Here is a 19836-nt window from a genome sequence, read left to right as displayed (position 1 = left end):
AATAAATTATGATTGTTAAATACTTAAGGCATCTCAACTGACAACACCCTGTGTAAACTATGAAAACTTCATCACAGATGACTCCACTACAGGAGGAGGCAGCGTCAACACCGGCAGTGCACACACGACAGGGGCGCGTCCAACTTTTCTGATTCATCACTCAGGCCCCCCCGCCCCCTGTTGGAGGCTCAGAGAGACTCAGGGTCAAGTCTTAACTCGACGACACAAAGGACCAAAATAGACAGAAAAGTAAACAGCTGAGAATAAAGGTTGGATTTAACAGCCTGAATGTGTCTCTCTCTCTTTCTGCTGCTGCTGCTGCAGAGCCGCCGCCTCGTGTCTGTGTGCATTGTGTGAGAGAGAGGCTGCCTCCGTGAACGCCACATTCTACATGTTCTAGCAATACAGCATAGCAACCAGCATAGCAACCACGAGGGGAGGTCTGTCACATAAATACACAAGATCAAAACACAAGCTCTTCTCTCGCTCTCTCTTTCTCTCTCTGTGTCTGTGTCTCTGCCCGAAACACTGCATGAATCTATTTCTAAATATAAACCAACGCAAATGCGATACCAACAAAAAGAAAATACAAAAAAAAAAAACTTTTTGTTGTTGCTGTAACTATCGTCACATGTGCTTGTTCTTTAGGCAAAAAAGGTTAACATCAAAACAAAAACAAAAACAAAAAAAAGGAAAGTGGACCCCGTTGTTTGCCACCAAAGGGGACGAACACACGCTACAAGTCAGGGGGGGTTGGGGGGATCCACTGACACTGACACTGACACTGGACTCATTTGTTTGTTAGTGTTGAGAAGATAGTCACAGCTCAGATTAACTAAGTCATGCACAGCCGTCTTTGCCCCCCCCCCCCCCCTTTTTTTTTTTTTTTTGTTAATACGAAACAATCCCAGCAAAGCTAACAGCCCGGAGCCGATGAGGAAAACATGCATTTCAGCCTCACAACGCTCTGCCGCAGGCCCTGTGCCAGATGAAGGCGCAGGTACGAGAGCGAGCGGCTAAATCCTCCTCCCACCTCAGTCTCTCAGCTAGTGCATGAAATGTTTTATTTATTTATTTATTTTTTATCATCCTCCTTTTTTTTGTATTTGGCTTTGTGTCGTAGAAGCACTCCTAGTGGCCATGCTCGTGAGTTTACCTGAAACCGTTTCAAACGCACTCATGTTTGCCCAGTTTGACTCTGGGAGCCACATGCTCTGAGTCACACACACACACACACACACACACACACACACACACACACACACACACACACACACACACACACACACAGCAGGGCGGCGCGCAAGACGTGGAACCGTGCGTCCGCGTCACGCTTGAAGCTAACGCCGTGAAGAAAAATCCATTTTGGTAAAAACACCTTCTATCTATTTTTAAACGTTAAGCACACCACGGCTCAGTCGCTGGGCTCGGTGTGTGTGTGTGTGTGTGTGTGTGTGTTGCGGCAGTGAACGAGACGACACACACACACACGATGCCGGCCCACAAGGTAAATGTACAAGTGTATTGCAAAATGCCAAAGCTGCATGATCGCATTAAAAACACTCAGCTCGCTGGTGCTCGACCCCCGGGAAGGCGGGCCGTGCGACCAGGTTATCACTTGTCGGTTACTGCTACTCTACTACACAAATGATCTTTAGGTAAACATGGCATCAGAGCATTTAGTGTCGGTTAAACTTTCTTATGTGGCAGAATATTAATATTGGTTGTGTTTGAAAAAGAGAAAACACAGCATATATTATACACTATACTGTATGTATGTGTGTGTTAATGAGAGAGAAAGTAGCCAGCTCAGCGTGGGGGCTTTCGCCTGTTTTCCACTCTCAGTACATCATAGTCATGGCTTTAAGGACATGCTACACAGCCCAAGGCTATATACCTACAGTACAACACTAGAACAGCAACGACACCCCACGTACGACCAGCAAGCTACAAGTAAACCCTGTGTACATGTGACTGCGAGTGTGTGTTTGTATGTCTTCTGCTTCCAGAGAGATGTGCTTCTATTTAAAAAAAAAAAAAAAAAAAAAGAGAGAGACTTCCATCGCGGTCGCCTCTCGTGCAGTAAGTTGTCCTGGCGTTTGGCTCAATAAAGCGTGAGTCAGAAGGTTGGTGATGTCACATGACGTCTGGAGACATTTTGGCAAAGCACCCAACAACAGGAGCGCGGGAGGGGGGGGGGGGGTGGTGGTGGAAGAGAGCAGAAACCACATATGGGTGATTGACAAGCAGGGTAAGAGGGTAAGAGGAGGTGGTGGTGGTGGTGGTAGGGAGGGGGCTTGAATCTCATCAGCTGTCAGGGTTCAGCTGTGTCTCGATGTCAACGCGACAGATGGGACACTTCCTGCTGGTGGCCAGCCATTGGTCCACGCAGCCCTGGTGGAAGAGGTGCATGCAGGGTAGTCTCCTGGAGGACGGAGAGACAGAGACAGAGATATCAGGGTCAGCGGTTGACTCGCAATGACAAGCATGAGGCTCCCAGTTGCGTTGCAGGGAGTTAATTTAGTTCCTTCAGGCATGTAGAGCGAGAACTTCACTGCACCTTCCCACACAGCTGACACTCACATGTGCTGTAAACTGACTCTCCATTTGAAACGCATGTGTCGGCCCATGTGCTCATGTCAGTGTGAAATATTCAGGAGGGTTTATTCGCAGAAATTGAATACACTACCCATAAGTGTGTAGTGTGAGTATAATGGCGCTTTTCCACTACCCAGTTCCAGCACGGCTCGCCTCGGCACGTTTTCTTTGACTCGGCTTTTCCATTTGCGGTAGTAGCTGGTACTTTGTTTTAGTACCTGCTCTGACGAGGTGCCAAGTGAGCTACGCTACGTCAACAGACTGACGGCCGCTGACAGAAAGTGTCATCGCTGAAAGAGTCATGAGAGCGATGTCCGACAAACCAAACAATGCCAAACTATAGATCGGTTAAAAGGACGTAAAAATCCTAGAAATGTGTGTTAATCTGCAACAATTTACCAAGGAAATGGTAATGCAGGAAGTACACTCTTAGAAATAAGGGTTCCAAAAGTGTTCTTCTACAAGGGCTGAGGTTCTACCTGGAAACATTTGGTTTTTCAAAGGTTCTTGGTAACACCAGTAAAAACCATTTTGATCCAGAGAACCCTTTAAAACCCCTTTCATGAATAAAGGGTTTTAAAAGGGTTCTTGGTAACACTAAGGGTTCCAGGTGGAACCTTTATAAAAAGGTTCTACCTGGAGCCAAAAAGGGTTCTCCTATGAGGACAAGCCGAAGAACCTTGTATGGTTGCACTTAGCACTTTTATTTCTAAGAGTGTACCGAGTGGTTCTGTGAACACGTGTTTTTAATGAACTGATTCTAATGATTCAGTTACACAGTATGTGTGTGTGTGTGTGTGTCACGTATAAAATAATATCGCCGTGCCGTGCCAGGCCTGTATAGTGGAAAAGCACCATAATAGTTCCCTGACTCAACTCGGGTATGGGTTCTTAATCCTGTATTTGTTACAATCTGCAGTCTCACCATTAGAGGTCACTAGAACTTACACAATGGACCTTTTAAAACACAGTATGTTTATCCACTTTCTGAGCGTAAGATGAGAAGACTGAAGCAGCAGCTACTGTACTGTAGCTTACTTTGAATCCCTAAGATCACCAATAGAGCTCAATGTCTGATATTGGCTTTTGTTTAGTCTGGAAAAAAACAGAGTGTAACTGGAACTCAAGTGAACTTGAAGTTGTTGATGCAAGCGTGACTTTTTCTTGGCTGTGACTTCAGCTGTGGACCTGACAACTACTCAGAACAAAGAGTCCATTTTCACACTTGTGTTTCGTGCAGATTAAATGAATTAGATATTATCTGGTCATTTGTGAGATATAGGGGCACAGATTACAAGACTACTTTGTTAGGTGATCCTCCAATACACTCTTAGAAATAAGGGTTCCAAAAGGGTCCTTCTACAAGGGCTGAGGTTCTACCTGGAACCATTTGCTTCTGAAGGGTTTTTCAAGGGTTCTTGGTAACACTGATGGTTCCAGTAAGAACCATTTTGATCTAGAAAAACCCTTTAAAATCCCTTTTACTGAATAAAGGGTTTTAAAAGGGTTCTTGGTGGAACCCTGCAAAAGGGTTCCAGGTGGAACCTTAATAAAAAGGTTCTACCTGGAGCCAAAAAGGGTTCTCCTATGAGGACAAGCCGAAGAACCTTATATGGTTCTACTTAGCACTTTTATTTCTAAGAGTGTACAATATGCATTGAATAAAGCATTACCTTTTTTTACTTTTGAAGCTTATAAAAGATCTTTTGTTATAATTATAATAATATATAATTATACTGTATTTTAGTGACAAAGTCTGAGAATGTGAAGTATTTCTGACCTGACGTCCTCTTTGTCCTCCAGCATAGACAGACAGATGGTACATTTCTCATCCACGTCGGTTTCTTCCTCCTCGCCAATCTTTAGCTGCAGTGGCTTTCTCTGTTCACAGGTCACATGATAGAAAGACAGACACAAAAGACAGGGTTAAAATAAAGTTTTAAACAATCGTTGATACCAGTCTGTATAATCACTGCCGTCTACTGCTGCCGTACCTTCTTGTACTTGTGTGGAAAGGTGAATCTCTCTATGGTCGTCTGAACGGCTCCTCTGCTGACGCTCCCTAATCGGTCCTCCAGCTGCAACAGCTCCTGAAGGAAAAGGAGAGAAGAAGAGCAACCCAACGAGCTCATTAACGGAACTTTGGTTTTGTAACCTGTGTCTCTACAGTCGAGAATGAACCCCAAGAATGACTTGTATCATATACATATCCATTGATGGAGATCCACAGAACGTCTGAAAAGTGAAACTCAAGAAATGTTTATAGAGATATTTTTACCTCATAACTCTCTCGCACAGCAGTGGCATGCCTCGAAGGGTTCAGACTCTGCAGGGCCAACAGGTGCAGCTGGGGGTACGGGTAGTTTCTGATTTCATGCACAACCTAGAAAAAGAAAACTCTTCATCATTTTCCTACAACTTCCAGATCAATTGACTATTGGAAAGCATATAAAAGGTTGCCTACAATGACTGGATATAGATGGATAAACCTTGATTTATTCAGTAAAGCTGGGGTTGACGAAGCAATTTTAAAGCTTGCAAATAAAGTCATTGAATGTTGTTTTGCTGCCGTCAATGTTACCAATCATACACGTGGAAATACTGGTCTTTTAAAAATGATTTTTGCTTTTCTCTTTTTCTTTATTATGTGGCCTTTCTGAACATAAAATATAAATATGGTAATTAAGTCAAACAGGGTAGCATAACCGGATAGAACAGTGTGATTTAAACGTACCACTTGTGTGGAGGATGTGTTCCTGGGGAAGTGGTGCATTCGAGGGGAGGCTAAGTAATGCTGATAGTGATGTGGAAGCTGCTGGAGCTGGTACTGGTGGTGAGGGAGGCCGGCATCAACGCTGAGATCCCTGCAGGCAAACGGACAGGTGACTAAATCTGCATCGTCACTCTTGCCAGGCGACGTGACAGACGCACAGATGGGGAGCAGAGATGGAAAAAGGACAGAGGAAATCGACTCTCATGAAGAAAAAATGTCCGACGGGGGAAACTCACCAGTCGGTGCCCTCGGCCAGGTACCGCGGCTGCTGCGCCATTGGCTGTGGAACGTGGAGCGGCTGCGAGTACTCGTAGCCTGCACGCAGTCTGTGGGGGTTGAGGGGTATACGCTCCTGGGTTCTTCTGCAATGACACCGTTAGTTTGACTTTGTTTCATGGACACACAGTGATAAAAGTATGTGAACCCTATTCTCCCTGAAATCAATGCTTCCTCTTTTGACCCGGACAAACAAAGGTGTTGCAACCAGAAACCCTAGACTCACCCGGATTGTAACAGACCCGTTTACAAGTGAGACCTGGCCAAGAAGGCAGCAGTACAGTTACAGTAAAGGTCAGAACACATACACTACCGTTCAAAAGTTTGGGCTCACCTATACAATTTCTTAGTGTTTTCAGTGTAAAAACTCACACTTTTATTCATCAAAAGAGTTGCAAAATTAATAGAAAATATAATGAAGACAGTCAAAACTGTTTTCAGCTGTGCTAACATAATTGCACAAGGGTTTTCTAATCATCCAACAGCCTTCTAAAGTGATTAGCCTCTATACACCTATGTACATATTCCATTGAAAAGCAGACGTTTGCAGCTAGAATAGTCGTTTACCACATTAACAATGTATAGAGTGTATTTATGATTCATTTAATGTTATAATCATTGAAAAAAAAAAGTGATGTTCCTTCAAAAATAAGGACATTTCCAAGTGACCGCAAATTTTGGAACGGTAGTAGATTAACAACATCAAAACTTGGACAACCTGGACTTGTTCAAGTCAAACTGGAACCAAATGGAAGAACCATTTTGATCCAGAGAACCCTTTAAAACCCCTTTCCTGAATAAAGGGTTTCAAAAAATGGTTCTTGGTGGAACCCTCCAAAAGGTTTCCAGGAGCCAAAAAGATTTCTCCTATAAGGACAAGCCGAAGAACCTTATATGGTTCTACTTAGCACTTTTATTTTTAAGAGTGTGGGGACTCAAACAGGCAATCCCCCAGTTACAAGCCAAGTTCTTTTCTACTTGGCCATGGATTGCCCTATCAGGTGGCAAAACCCCCAAAGGTTTTCCTAGTTCCTGTTGAACATTAGGAACAATAAATCGCAAAATGTCCAAAGAAGAATGAAGGTTGGCAACAATAACTTCAAACAAGCTTGTCCAAGGAATTCTTCCTAAGAGAACTCCTTCAGCTCAGCTATGATCTTAGGATAGCAGCTTGTTTGAGGTCATCCCTGAGCATGTCTGTCAGGTCCACCCCAAAAGGTCGGTGTATGCATCTGTTATATGGACGTAGTTGTGGTTTTACCTGGAGTGTGGGAGGATCCGGCGGTGCTGCGCTTCGATAAGCTGCTGCTGGATGAGGTATTGCTGGTGTAAGGCCTGAGGTAGGAATGGAGGCCCTGGCACATCCTGGAACTGGGGGGGTGCAGGCAGGGCAGTGAGAGGCGGGTGGTGTGCTGGGGGCAGGTGGGTGGACAGGCCTGTCTGAGGAGACTGGCTGCTGTGTCCTAGAGGGAACTCGGCTGAGAGCGGAGCCTGGGGAGCGCCCAGGTGAAAGTGTCGGCAGGAGGTAGCATGGCTATTGTGATGCCTGCTGAAGTGTGCTCCTGTGGGTTATAAATTTAACCGATCAGATATGGAACTCCAAGGAAAACGAACACCACACGCAGACCCAGACAAACCCATGAAGAGGACGTGTAAACGTGAATAAAACGCACTGTTTCACACAAAGATGGTACACTTAAAAACCTATCACTAGGTGGAGGAGACAAAGACAAAGGAGACAATACAACAGATGGAAGACACAGACACACACAGTGAAACCCTGAGATCTAAACCCACAGACAGATTGCAGCCAGTGGCCTGCCTGTCTGTGTGCCATAATTTAGCCAGCAGGGGGAATGGATCTTCACTAACAGCCCCAGGGTGTTTCAGAGATCTACAGCAACCGAAGGTCGTCTGCAGTCTGTCATCGCTTTCAAAGGTTTAGATGCTTTATTGAGCCTGCTGTTGGGGGGGGGGGATACATTTAAATGTGCACACTATATTTTTCATTTAAACAGCTCCATTTGTGTGACGTGACAGTAGTCACGCACCAACGCAAGAGAAGAGGGCTCAAAAAAACAAACAGATTATCTGCTTCCATTTCTACCCTCCCCCACCCTTCCTATCTGAGGTGCAGGCAACATGAGATTGTGTGGGATTTAAAATGAATCTCCTCTGTATCGACCGGCACAAAACAATCGATATAAATTACTCTGGGCTTCTAGAAAGGAGGCTTGGAAAGAAGGTGAAGTGGGCACAATTATTTAATCATTCAACTTCCCATTATAATTTAACAATTTACTGGGTTTCTGGACCAGGATGTAGACAACAGGGCGTGAAAGATGGACTGTACCATGTGTGTGAGGGGTATTGAAATATCAGAGCCTTTAAATCATCTAGAAATACATTCAGTTACTTCACTTTTTTTTTTTTGGGGGGGGGGAATTTGAACAGGTGTAACCTGTAATCATTTCAGACCAAATAATCATTTTTCACAGAAGACATAAAACTACAGGTAAATAAATAAGCCTACATTAATCTTAACCTTCTGTTTCATGCAAATAATCATCTCTTTTTTTCCCCACTTTCTTATCTCTTAGATACTCTACGATTATCTATTTACATATTTGTTGCTCATGGGAATAGTACCTTGATTGTAAAGTAAGAGAGAAGAATGACGACACGATTATCGCTGAAAGAAAGTCAGCAGCTTGTTGGCTTAGCTCAGCATTAAGGCCACGTCCAGACGGAAAGGGCACGGAACGTAAATGATCTTTTCCTTTGCCGTCGAATGCAAAGTGCTGGTTTCTTTGTGTGCTATAAAATATTAAATATTTTTCTTATTTAATTCATACTAAACCTTGTTTTTTGATGATTTTATGGTGTAGTGTTTCTTAGGTAGCCGACTTGTAGGTTGTTAGACAGAGCAAGACTATGCTGTTTCATCACCTCTGTTTATAAAAAGCCGTGCATCACTTCTATATGAAGCCTGTGACCCGGTGACTCAGAAAATTCTGTGTGAAGTTGCGAGTAAATGTCAAATTATTCGTCTCTTGGCTCGTCCGCAGCATCGGCTGCGTGCGTCGATACTTGACATTACTGTGGGACGGCTCAGCAGCTCTGATGCTGTTGCTCTAACGTCTCGCGGCCTCGACTTTGACTCACAGAAATGCAGACAGTGAATGGTGCAGAGCAAACCTCCACCCATCCACACACACACTATCATCCACCCTCACCCATGAGCTGCTACTGCACAGGCAGCCCCTCCCCCATGGTGTGGCTGCAGCATGGTGTCCCTTGAATGAGTGACAGGCCGTAAGCACCGCCCACCAGCGACTGCAGCAGTCTGACATTAGATCTGTCTCTCCCTCCCTCCCTCACCCCCCTCCTGCTGCCATCACTGCAGCTTTACACTCACACCTCCTCTCTCCAACATAATCCTGTCCTCTTCCTACTCCAGCGCTCTTCCGTCATGTAACACTCGGGAGTCATTCAGTGAAATCCATCAACATACCAGCAGATATCACTGAATAACACGCACACAATTACACAGACTAAAGAGAGATATCTACCACTGTGTCTATGCCCTACTGCTATCTGTAATGCAGAAATGGCTCATGCTTGAAATCTGCTCAATGACCTTATTCATGTACATGGGTCAAATAAGGTAGACTACGACATAATGTGAATAAAGTCAGCTACTGTGTGCACGACAGCTGGCGAGTTATTTCCAAGATTCCCCATCGTCAGTGGCAAAAAAAAAAAGTTGCAGAGCACACACGGCTACTTTCTCGGCCACACCTTATGTACGCACAGAAATAACTTGGGACTATTTCAGACGTTGTGAACAGATGCAAAAAGGCTCAAGTGGCTGGAGCGGGTCAGCGGAGGAGTCTCATGACTAACACGCCTTAAAATGCTGAGTCTCCATTTAAAATGTGGCACGAACGACTCAAACTTCACGACAACAGAGCCTCTGCTATATACGTTAAGAGCAACTTCTCTTTTTAATGCATTGAAAGTAAAGTGAGAAAACTCCAAGTGCCAGATAAAGCAAACAGAACTTGTAAAATTACGAGCATATGATATTTTCATTTAATATCAGACTCCCTACAATTCAATTACGACTCTTACCTGCATTTTTACTGTAAATAGAGTCACATTATATGGCAAGCTACACACAAATCATCATCAATTTTGATTTTGCATTATTCTTTTTGTGATTTAAAGTCGTTTTTTTCGATGTCTGTTGTGCACCACTAAACAAGAACAGAAGTGGATGAAAGAGCCCAGTCATTTAAACATCACATAGACACACAGATATAAGACTTCACACATGAAAGAGTCACATTTTAGCGGCAGAACCGAACCGATTTCTCAGTAAGCGTCACGTTTGAAGATTCTTGTGAGGGAAATCTGCTTATTTCACTTTCAGGTGAGGAGTCTAGGACGATTGATGTATGAAAATGTTGACGACTACATCTATCTATCCATCTATCCATCTATCCATCTATCTATCTATCTATCTATCTATCTATCTATCTATCTATCTATCTATAAAGCAAGTTGTGTCTGTCGGTCTGTGACAGGCATATCTCGCTGACCGTTAGTCAGATCGCCCTAAAAATTTGGTTATTGGTTGAGCATGGCCCGATGGTGTGCATCCTTGATTTTCACTGATTTATCACAATGCACTTTCGCTGATTTAACACGCTACACCAGGCAGGCAGCGGCTCATCAGCAGCAGCTGTGCTGTCTGGAGCGGGGAGGTGAGAGTGAAGAGGCTGTCCTCACGGTGGGTGAGACATTTTCACACGGTTCACCGCAGAACATGGTGTTATACTGAAACGACGAGGTGTCCATTCACCAATACGCAAACACATATATTAGCATTAGCATGCTACTACTTTGCGGCAAACCCGTTTCCAAAGGTAAGCTAGCGAGGCTACGAATAGCATTAGCGTAGGGTTAACATAATACAAATTCTGTGCAACCTCATTAGGCACAAAGCAAATGTTTTCATTTGCATTAGCATAGCTAGCTCTTGTGACTGTCAGCCACGCCTTTACGTTCCTTATCGTGCATTATCATAACTGAAAAATCTTCTTCAGCTCCCACTATAGGAATACATTCTTCCTACAGGCACTGCACTAGTTTATATTTACGGAAGTTCCGGAGAAGTATAGAAATGTCAGCGAGCCATGCTCTTTCAAATGGTAACAAAACCAGCTAGCATTTCTCGACAGCACTTATAAACAGGTTTTGTCTCTTTGTTTAAACGATGCAGCTTCACAATTTGACTACTTGGCGAGAAAGTGAATAAGCAGATTTCAAAGAGGACAGACCTGCACAACATACAAAAGACTGTAACCCAGCGTCTATTATAAAAGGAAGTGAGAAAGACTTCCAAGGTCTTTTCATTTGAGATACTAGACAAAACCTTAAAGGTAGGGTCAGAGATCATTTTCTGGAGCATTTTTTTTTTACTGTATTGCGTAAAATCCTCTTCACAACTCGATTGTACCCAATTAATTAATGCATTGTCACAAAAATGAAAAATGTCAGTCAGCTGGGGAATGGACAGGCCTGTAAAAACACCATCCAATCATAATGAACAAACATATTGAACCAGCAAATTAATTGGATCGTTGGACCATCTGCCCCCCCACGCCCCCCTATGCACGTACCCCTCTTCCTGCACCGATCGCGCATGCTCAGAAGACAACGCCACGGCTTATGCTAGCTTGCTAAATCCAACGAAATGTTAAGGCGGAAAAGGTGACATCAACAGGTGTTGGTCACAGACGAAAGACTGTTTTTGGGAAAGCTACCGACAAGAAAAAGGCTGATGCAGAGCGATCCAAGACCAGAGCGAACATCGGTGCTGTGCTACTTTAGGTCAACTTTTTACAGTATTTGTTGTTTTTCCATCATCATGTTGTCAATTGAGCATGTATCTAAAAAACTTCGACGTCACCAATAAGTACTGAAAGTTACCGATGTTGCGCAGTGCTCGTGAATCTGCGTTCGTTGCACGTTCCTGTGCTTTGGAGGCGGAGCTTCGGAGGGAAATTTGAAATCTTTGACTTTTGAATTCAATATGTAGCCTGCTCAAACTATTATTCCAGGATCTCCAACCCTACCTTTAAATTGTTGGATATAATCATGAATTGGGAAGAATAATTTGCCGTAATGTATACCATGGAATATTACCCTTTAATATGTCAGTTTTCATTATTTAAGCAATGCTGTGAATTAAAATGCTTTAAGTAACTTATTTTATCTTCAGTACTCTTTCACATTTTGTTTTGTTTACCTTCTATTTCTCAATTTTTCAGGAAGATAATTACCATTCATTTCAAAGTCCTTTTTGTCCAAAATAGTTCCAATGTTAAGTCGACACCAATAAACACCAATGAGTGACTTTGTTGCATTTTATAAAAGAACCGTGTATGGAATAGGAGGGAATGACAGAGTGTTACATTAAACATCAATGCTGATGTGTTTGAGTATAAACATGCTAGAACACGTGGTTGCCCCAACTATAAACTATGCAGAGCAACAATGTGAAGAAACTCTGTCAATGACAGCCGAGAAATGAGAGCACATATAGAGTGAGAGGGGACTGTCTCAGTGACAGCAGTGTGGAGGGAGGAAGGGAGGAACACATGGAAATCAGCAAAAAGCACACTGAAGGTTAGGAAGAAAACTACAGTCTTTATTGGAAAATATTAGTATGTGTGGCACTGTGTGATAATAGTAATAATAAGAGTAACAGGTTCTGTAGAACTATAATTATACCATGCAAATAAAGACCAAAGGCAAGGCCCGACCATGCTCTCTGTAGGGTTAACAGAACAGAAGCAGCATCCAATGAGTAGATGTGTATGCTTACGGCACAATTCAGTACAGCAGGGACATCTCTACACAAAGATTACATTGGAATCTGCTGTTCAATGTGGAAAAACAAAAAGTATAAAATGACCATGCATTAGGATCTAATACAAGAACATAAGGTAGAAAAACCACAACCAAAGAATAAAAAAGACATTTTGATTCTAAAAAGGAGATCTACAGCAGTGCAGGATATACACATCCCTGTAAAATGGATAGCATTCTGGAAGTGTCAAAAGAAAAGACTTTAAGACGAGGCTCGGATTTTCAAAATGGCAAGACCAGTTAGGCCAGAGTCTTGCCAATTTATCATGACTGACAAAGTCAATTTAGCTCGCAGGATCAAAGGCTTTCACACATGGATGGGACTGTGACCAGCAGTTTGGACGCCACTATAGCAGGTGCAGTGAACCAAATGATTGTGATTTTAGTACTGTAAGTGTAGGCCAATTGCTGAATGTTAGCATAACATGATAATTGGTTATAACTGATTGATTGATTGATTAAGTCATTGATGACAAAAGCTGGTACAATGCACCTTAGCAAATAGGGGGATGGACACAACATCCAAAGACTTTGATCAAGTCTCGCTCTAATAAATTTAGAAAGGAGGATGAAAAAGTATCCACTTTACAGAAATTTACAGCAGAATGTAGTCTATCCACACTGAATGGGAGAAACACAATGACAGTCTGTAGTCAAGTCTAATGCTACAATGGGTTATTCACTAAAGAGCAACATGACAGTTTAAATAAAGACAAACTGTTGGCTACAGAAGGTGTTATTCTTTAGTCTGTTACACAGAAGGATACGGTATGAGTGGGAACTCGAGTTTAATGCCAATGTCGTCTTCGGATGGAAAGAGGAAATGAGGAAGAAGGGGTTCACAATACAGCTAGATGCAGAGAACAGGCAGAGGCTACGGCAGACAGCAGCAGATGATCGTTAGCTACACAATGGAGGGGGACAAAGGTCTGAGAAATGCGGAATGTAGAGCCAGCCTCGATACTATGGAACAGGAAAAAAGAACACAAATAAAAGCACAATGAAATCATTGGTGCTACTGCATGTAGTTTTAACAATGCAAAGTGTTATTAACACTACTATTATTATTACATAATCAACACAGATAGCCTGCTGCAGTGGAGGATGATATTGGTGTTATTATGCCCAATTGGACGACTGTGATTACTCGCCTTTCTGCTGTGATGATTCTCACCCGCAGCTTTTATTGGTCACTATTTTAAGGTTTGAGGCAAAATGCCACCATATATAAATATTCCATTTGCAACCCAATAATGTGATCTAGCACCTTTTCACTAGCGGTCTGAATTGGAAGATGTGTTAATTGATTATTAGTCATTAAAAAGCCTCGACTGACCACAAACAACAACAACACTGGATGCCAGTTGCACACAAAGGGGCAGACAACCCCTTGTCATATTGTCAGCTGCTTGCATGGCCAAATTCAAGACAGACCCAGACGAGGGCTAATACAAATCATTATTTTCATCACAGATTAATCAACTGCTTATAATCACAATTAATTTATTAGTTGCTTTGTCCATTAAAAAAAGCAGAAAACGGGTGAAATGGCGATTAGTGTTTCCCAAACCTCAGAATAATGACGTCTTTTTTTTTTGTCCACACGAGACAGACATTTTCATAGAAGAGCAAAGAAACCAGAGAATACGATTATTCAATTGTCAAAATAGACAAGGGATTATTCCGTAGCCTATCAGTAATGGATTAATTGGAGTAGTCCTAATCTCGACACTGTTGTGGACATAATTAGCAGTAAGCAGCGAGTAAATGTGTCCGTGGCTCGCTGTCGGTTATTGTCTCGAGCTAACGAGCTGCACGTAAACACAGCAGCGCTGAGGCAGCGCGGAGCAGCTGAGGATGAAAAGAACAAGCGGGGCTGCCATTTGACAGCTGCGGTCATTTCAACAGGCCCCGAAGCTTCCGAGCACGAATACACACACGGCTCCTGTGAGATTAAAGAGCTCTCCGCGGGTTTTAAACCGCCGCTTTTACACGACGCTACCGTTATTAGCAACGCAGCTAATGTTATTTGTCGCGTAGCTAGCAGGTGTCACGTCTGTTTACATCATTTGAGGACATTTAAGAAAAAAAAAAAAAAAAAATGAAGAGACGAAGAGACATTTTTTGGAGGGGTTAGAATACAAAAAAAAGGGGAGAGAAAACATACATACGGCTACTCATACCTCTATTTCTAACCGAGCCGAAGACGGGGAGAACCAGATATCCGACATGAACTAACACCATCCTGGGTCCTTCTTTGTTGTGTGGGCAGCCAGCGAGACAGATGGTCCATGGAAATGATCCCCCTCCAGTGCTGGGGCACATTCAAACACACAGGCTGCACTGCTGACACACGCACAGCCGCACAGCCAATCACAGCAACGCTCCGAGCAGGAGCCTCCGACTTTAGCACCCGCCTCGGCCAATGGGAGGAGCGCGGGGGCGGGGCCGTGTGGATGTCTGCAGCTGTCCCCGCCCCCCTCCATGACCGAATCCATCAGCACATAGATGTTAGCGTCTGGTTTCTCCCTAAAGAAAAACGTCACCATTGGATTTCATTCATTATTTAGCCTGTATGGATCAGAATCAAGAGTTGAATGAGAATTAAATCTGTCACAAATAAATTAATCATGCAGTCAGAATATTTGGTTTTGATCAAATATTTGATGAAAACGAGGCCCAAGATCACAGACACTGCCTTTTATTGCCTTAAATCTGCAGTGCGAGAGTTGTGTGGAGTTGGTTTTGATATTTTTTTGTGAATTTCTATTGAAATGCTACCTCTGGGGACATTTTAATTCAAGCTGAGATATTGGTATCTATCTATCTATCTATCTATCTATCTATCTATCTATCTATCTATCTATCTATCTATCTATCTATCTATCTATCTATCTATCTATCTATCTATCTATCTATCTATCTATATAACAGTAGCTAAATAGGCTGCTACCTCCTTGACTTCCATGCTGGTGCCCTCACCTTCACCATAGTAGGTCTTAATCAGATTATAAAATCCTATCAGAGTTTCCCTCAGTGTAATGTTTGCTTTGCTCTATAAGTTGAAAATCATATTCTATGTGTGACTCCATCCGCTGTCTATCGCTTTATCCTCCACATGATTGTCGCGGGTCACTGGAGCCGATCCCAGCTGCCGTCAGGCGAAAGGTGCGGCACACCCTGCACAGGTCACCGGGGCCGACAGAGACAAACAACCATTAAAGCCTCACATTCACACCGACGAGCAATTTAGAGCGGTCAGTTGACCTCTGCGTGTGTCTGGACTGTGGGAGGAAACCAGAGCAGTGAGGCACTCGATCCAACTGGGTTGTGAACCTGGATCATTTGCTGGACTCAATTAACCTAATCAGAATGATGCATAAGGTCAATACTGCGATCACCGGTGTCCATGTCAACATAATCCCAGCACTGACACAACACTTCAGGGCGCTGATGATGTGTGCGCTGACTCACTGGATGTCTGACGCCTGATGGGTCGACCTGAGTCATACTTTTAAAACTTAGTTCCACCTGTTTGTTTCCTGTTACAGCAAGAGAAAACATCATTATAAGTGATGTTCATGGTTTTTAAACTACCCAACAACAATTGAGTTTGCTTATTTATAATCAGTAACAGTCACTAATAATCTGTATTTCTACTGAGGAAATTCTTCTTCATCATCTCTATCAATATACAATGGGGGTGGATATTTATATGTCTCCATATTTATATGGGGGTGGATATTTATCTAGTTGCATGTCTGTGCTTTTTCCTCAAGTAAAAAGTTCAGTACTTTTTCAACTCACAAAATGTCTTCGCTTCGTAGACGTCTGATCTAATTAGTCAGAATTGGCAGGTCGTTTTTGTACGAGCGATCGCAACGCTGACTCATCAGACTTGCACAGAACTACCGAAAGGATCTTCACACTAAACATGTGTGACTTCTGTGTTCCCACTTCTCAGTTGTCTGCCTGTAATGAGAATATTTAAGGACGAATTCAATTCCAGTTGATTCAGTGGATTATTTGTCCCTTGACGGACAGTCATCAGGTAAATGTAGCAGCATAATCTGCTCTGCATAGAGCATTAAGTAATATGTATTACCTTCATAACTCCTCTGTGATGTAACTGCCTCGTATACACGTTATGTTGTACCATTTGTTTGTACATCAGCTATGCTGAAAACTGTCCTGATTCCTGAAAGGCTCTCAGCCTTCAGTGTTCAGCCTGAGGGTTGAAGGAACAGATGGGCATGGGAGGCTGCGGGGGTCACAAAACTCTTAGTCCCATATGTCCTTGCCTTCCAGTTCCCACCATCTAATACTTTAAGCCTGCTGTGCCACACAAAGAGCCTTTCATAATAGTTTACTATCAGCGCAGGTCAAACCACTGCAATCAGTTTCCTTTATCCTAAAAATAACAAGACGTTTGATCTTTACTTTTCTCAAACCACTGTAGTGCCTTTATTACACGAATAAAGAGTAGGCATAGGGCTTTTAAATACATGTAATTCCATTACCTTCTATTTAATGGAATTACATGTATAAACCTTGGTTTAAACAGTAGCTTTCATTATCATTAGATTTACTTAAATGTTATCTAAAATGTCCAATTCCAAATCAGGAAAAAAAATGCCCACAACACTACTATGAATGAGGGTTTCTTCTGTGAGAGGAGGTAAGAAAAACAAGAAATAATCTCTGTAATTCCAACTTTATTGAGCAGAGACTCAAAATAACATCTCATGTAATGTTCACTGGTAATTAGAAGTTGTTCCAGTGCATTCTTTTTCTTGGTTTTAAGCCCTCTGGCGGTGGTTGGAGTAGCCATTAACAAGCGAACCGTCGTTCTGAATAAACTCGCATTTTACAGCACACTTTTACTACACCGAGTCTAAACCGGGAGACTGAAAGGACATCTGCAGGGAGGAAGGATTCTCTTTTCTGTCAGCGAGCTCGCACATTCACTGCTCTGTGAGGCCGCCGCACCACTGCCCTGTAAAAATTAGCATACAGCTGATGTTCTGTCTCCAGGGTGAAAAGAGTTGGCTGAAGGGCTCCTTTGGTTTGAGGGAAAGGGCCCCGCAGACTGCATTGCTCCACTCCCTCATTGTCCTCCTCATGTGAACTCCATATGTCCCCCTAGTGGCAGGTGTCACGGCGTGACCTCTGACCCCGGCAGGCAACTTTGGTGGGTGAGGGTGAAGTTGCATTGTTCACAGTAAGTCTTATAGTCTAGACTGTTTGGACACAAGATAAAAACACACACACGCACACACACTGGGATGTCTTATTGTTCTCACTTACAGGGAGCGGTCAACTTTTCAAAGGTCCAGTGTGTTGTAATATTAGTATATAATCGCTTCAAAATAGCAACTGTTTGGTTTATCAATATTTAGAATAAGCCTTTCATATGTACTTTAGGCAAGGGTTTGCTTTACAGAGGTCACCATCTTGCTCCGGCATGTGTGAAGCAGCCCGGACTGACACACGTTGTGCAGCATAAGCTTATTTTGGAAACAAAGAACTCTACCCGCATAAACCTGGTACATGAAAAACTGAAAGCCTGTCTCACACTGGAGGATAATTGGCCAGATTTCGGTCCTGATTTAGGCCTTCTGACAATCGTGGGTGCATTTTTTTTTTAGGCTGATTTGAACAGATTATCCTGTAGTGCGAGGGATTATCAGACGTGATTTTAACGTCATTGGACGCATCAGAGTATTCTCGATTTCAAATCCTAAATATTAATCACGTGACATGTGATATTTATGACTGAACAGCGATTCAGCAGAACCCCACAATAACCAATGAGAGCAAGTTGACCGGGAAAGTCATGTTGTTTCCATCCAACAGCTATTAACTGTCCGCCTCCATTTGTTTATATTCCAAAGTCACGTTAAATCACGCGAGTTTCGGTGAGATCCCAACCCCAGAATCGCCTCCCTGAAATCGCTTGATTAAACGCCAAATGTGCATCTTGGCTAGATCGTCTCGTCTGTTCTTTCTCAGGATGAAAATGTTGAACATCATTTACGAAGTTCTTTGTGTCTGTGGTCTGCCGCGTTTTTAAAGCCAAGTCAGATTTGCGAATCTATTTACGTTCCTACAAAACTACGTAGGAGATCTATGTACGTTCCTACAAATAAATGTACGTTCCTACAAATCTATGAAGGATCAATGTTGGCAAAGTTGTCTAAAGGTTTTGCGGATTCAAAACGGCGTGACCATGGCAACCATTGGCGAATTTCGACCATTTGCCACCATACAGGAAGTGCCCTATAACGTCGGCATAGATCGAGTTCCACTGAATTTTCCGAAACGTGGCGGGAAGACCATGGCCTCACCTCAACAGGAAGTTGGCCTTTTTGAATTTTGGCGTCCATTTTGGCAATTAGCGAATCGATGTATGTTCCTAGAAATCTATGTACGTTCCTACAAATCTATGGAGGAGCAACGTTAGCAAAGAGGTCGAAAGGTTTTGCGGATTCAAAACGGCATGACCATGGCAACCGTTGGCGAATTTTGACCATTCATCGTGATACAGGAAGTGCCCTATAATGTCTGCATTGATTGAGTTCCACCGAATTTCCCGAAACTTGGCGGGAAGACCAAAGCCTCAACTTAACAGGAAGTCGGCCTTTTTGAATTTTGGCGATTTGCGAATCTATGTGCGTTCCTAGAAATCTACGTACGTTCCTACAAATCTATGTAGGAGCAATGTTAGCAAAGTTGTCGAAAGGTTTTGCGGATTCAAAATGAAGTGACCAAACCCTTGGCAAATTTCGACCATTCGCCACGATACAGGAAGTGCCCTTTAACTTTGGCATAGATTGAGTTCTGAATTTCCCGAAATTTCGCGGGAAGACCATAGCCTCAACTCAACAGGAAGTCGGCCTTTTTGAATTTTGGCAATTTGCACCCTACGTAAATGAGCTAGACACAAAAAGTTGTCGAAAGTTGTTTTTATCCCCCACTTTTTGTTCTCTAGGCCAGCCTCCTATTGACCTCACTAGACATTCATTGGCCCCCAGGTCATTTGACTTTGACACCCCTGCTCTACACCATTAGTTGGCACAAATAATTCTTCCACACTGGACGTTTAAAAGTAGAATTTGAGTATATTGTTTGTAAAGGTTGAAAATATAAATGTCACCCGAATCGTTCTCTAATTATTACATAAGGGAAAAACTTTGGGAGACGAATCAATTTATCAGATTTCATCACCAGACATTTGAAATCCAGTCACA

The 19836-nt window shown here is 42.9% G+C and overlaps 1 protein-coding gene across 1 annotated transcript; it reads right to left on the bottom strand.

The window, feature by feature from the left end:
• Positions 1–1261: 1261 nt before the first annotated feature.
• On the bottom strand, positions 1262–14845 carry ark2ca (arkadia (RNF111) C-terminal like ring finger ubiquitin ligase 2Ca). Its single transcript, XM_083887179.1, has 8 exons — positions 14770–14845; positions 6909–7209; positions 5608–5733; positions 5333–5462; positions 4877–4981; positions 4593–4688; positions 4379–4479; positions 1262–2425 (listed from the first exon to the last, which is right to left on the bottom strand). The coding sequence occupies exons 1-8, from the start codon at positions 14828–14830 to the stop codon at positions 2308–2310; spliced, it is 1038 nt and encodes a 345-aa protein (XP_083743305.1). The 5' UTR covers positions 14831–14845; the 3' UTR covers positions 1262–2307.
• Between the last annotated feature and the right edge of the window lie 4991 nt (positions 14846–19836).

The sequence above is a fragment of the Microchirus variegatus genome, assembly GCF_963457635.1.
Source record: "Microchirus variegatus genome assembly, chromosome: 1".
Classification (NCBI taxonomy): domain Eukaryota; kingdom Metazoa; phylum Chordata; class Actinopteri; order Pleuronectiformes; family Soleidae; genus Microchirus; species Microchirus variegatus.
This window is presented reverse-complemented; position numbering and strand designations above follow the sequence as displayed.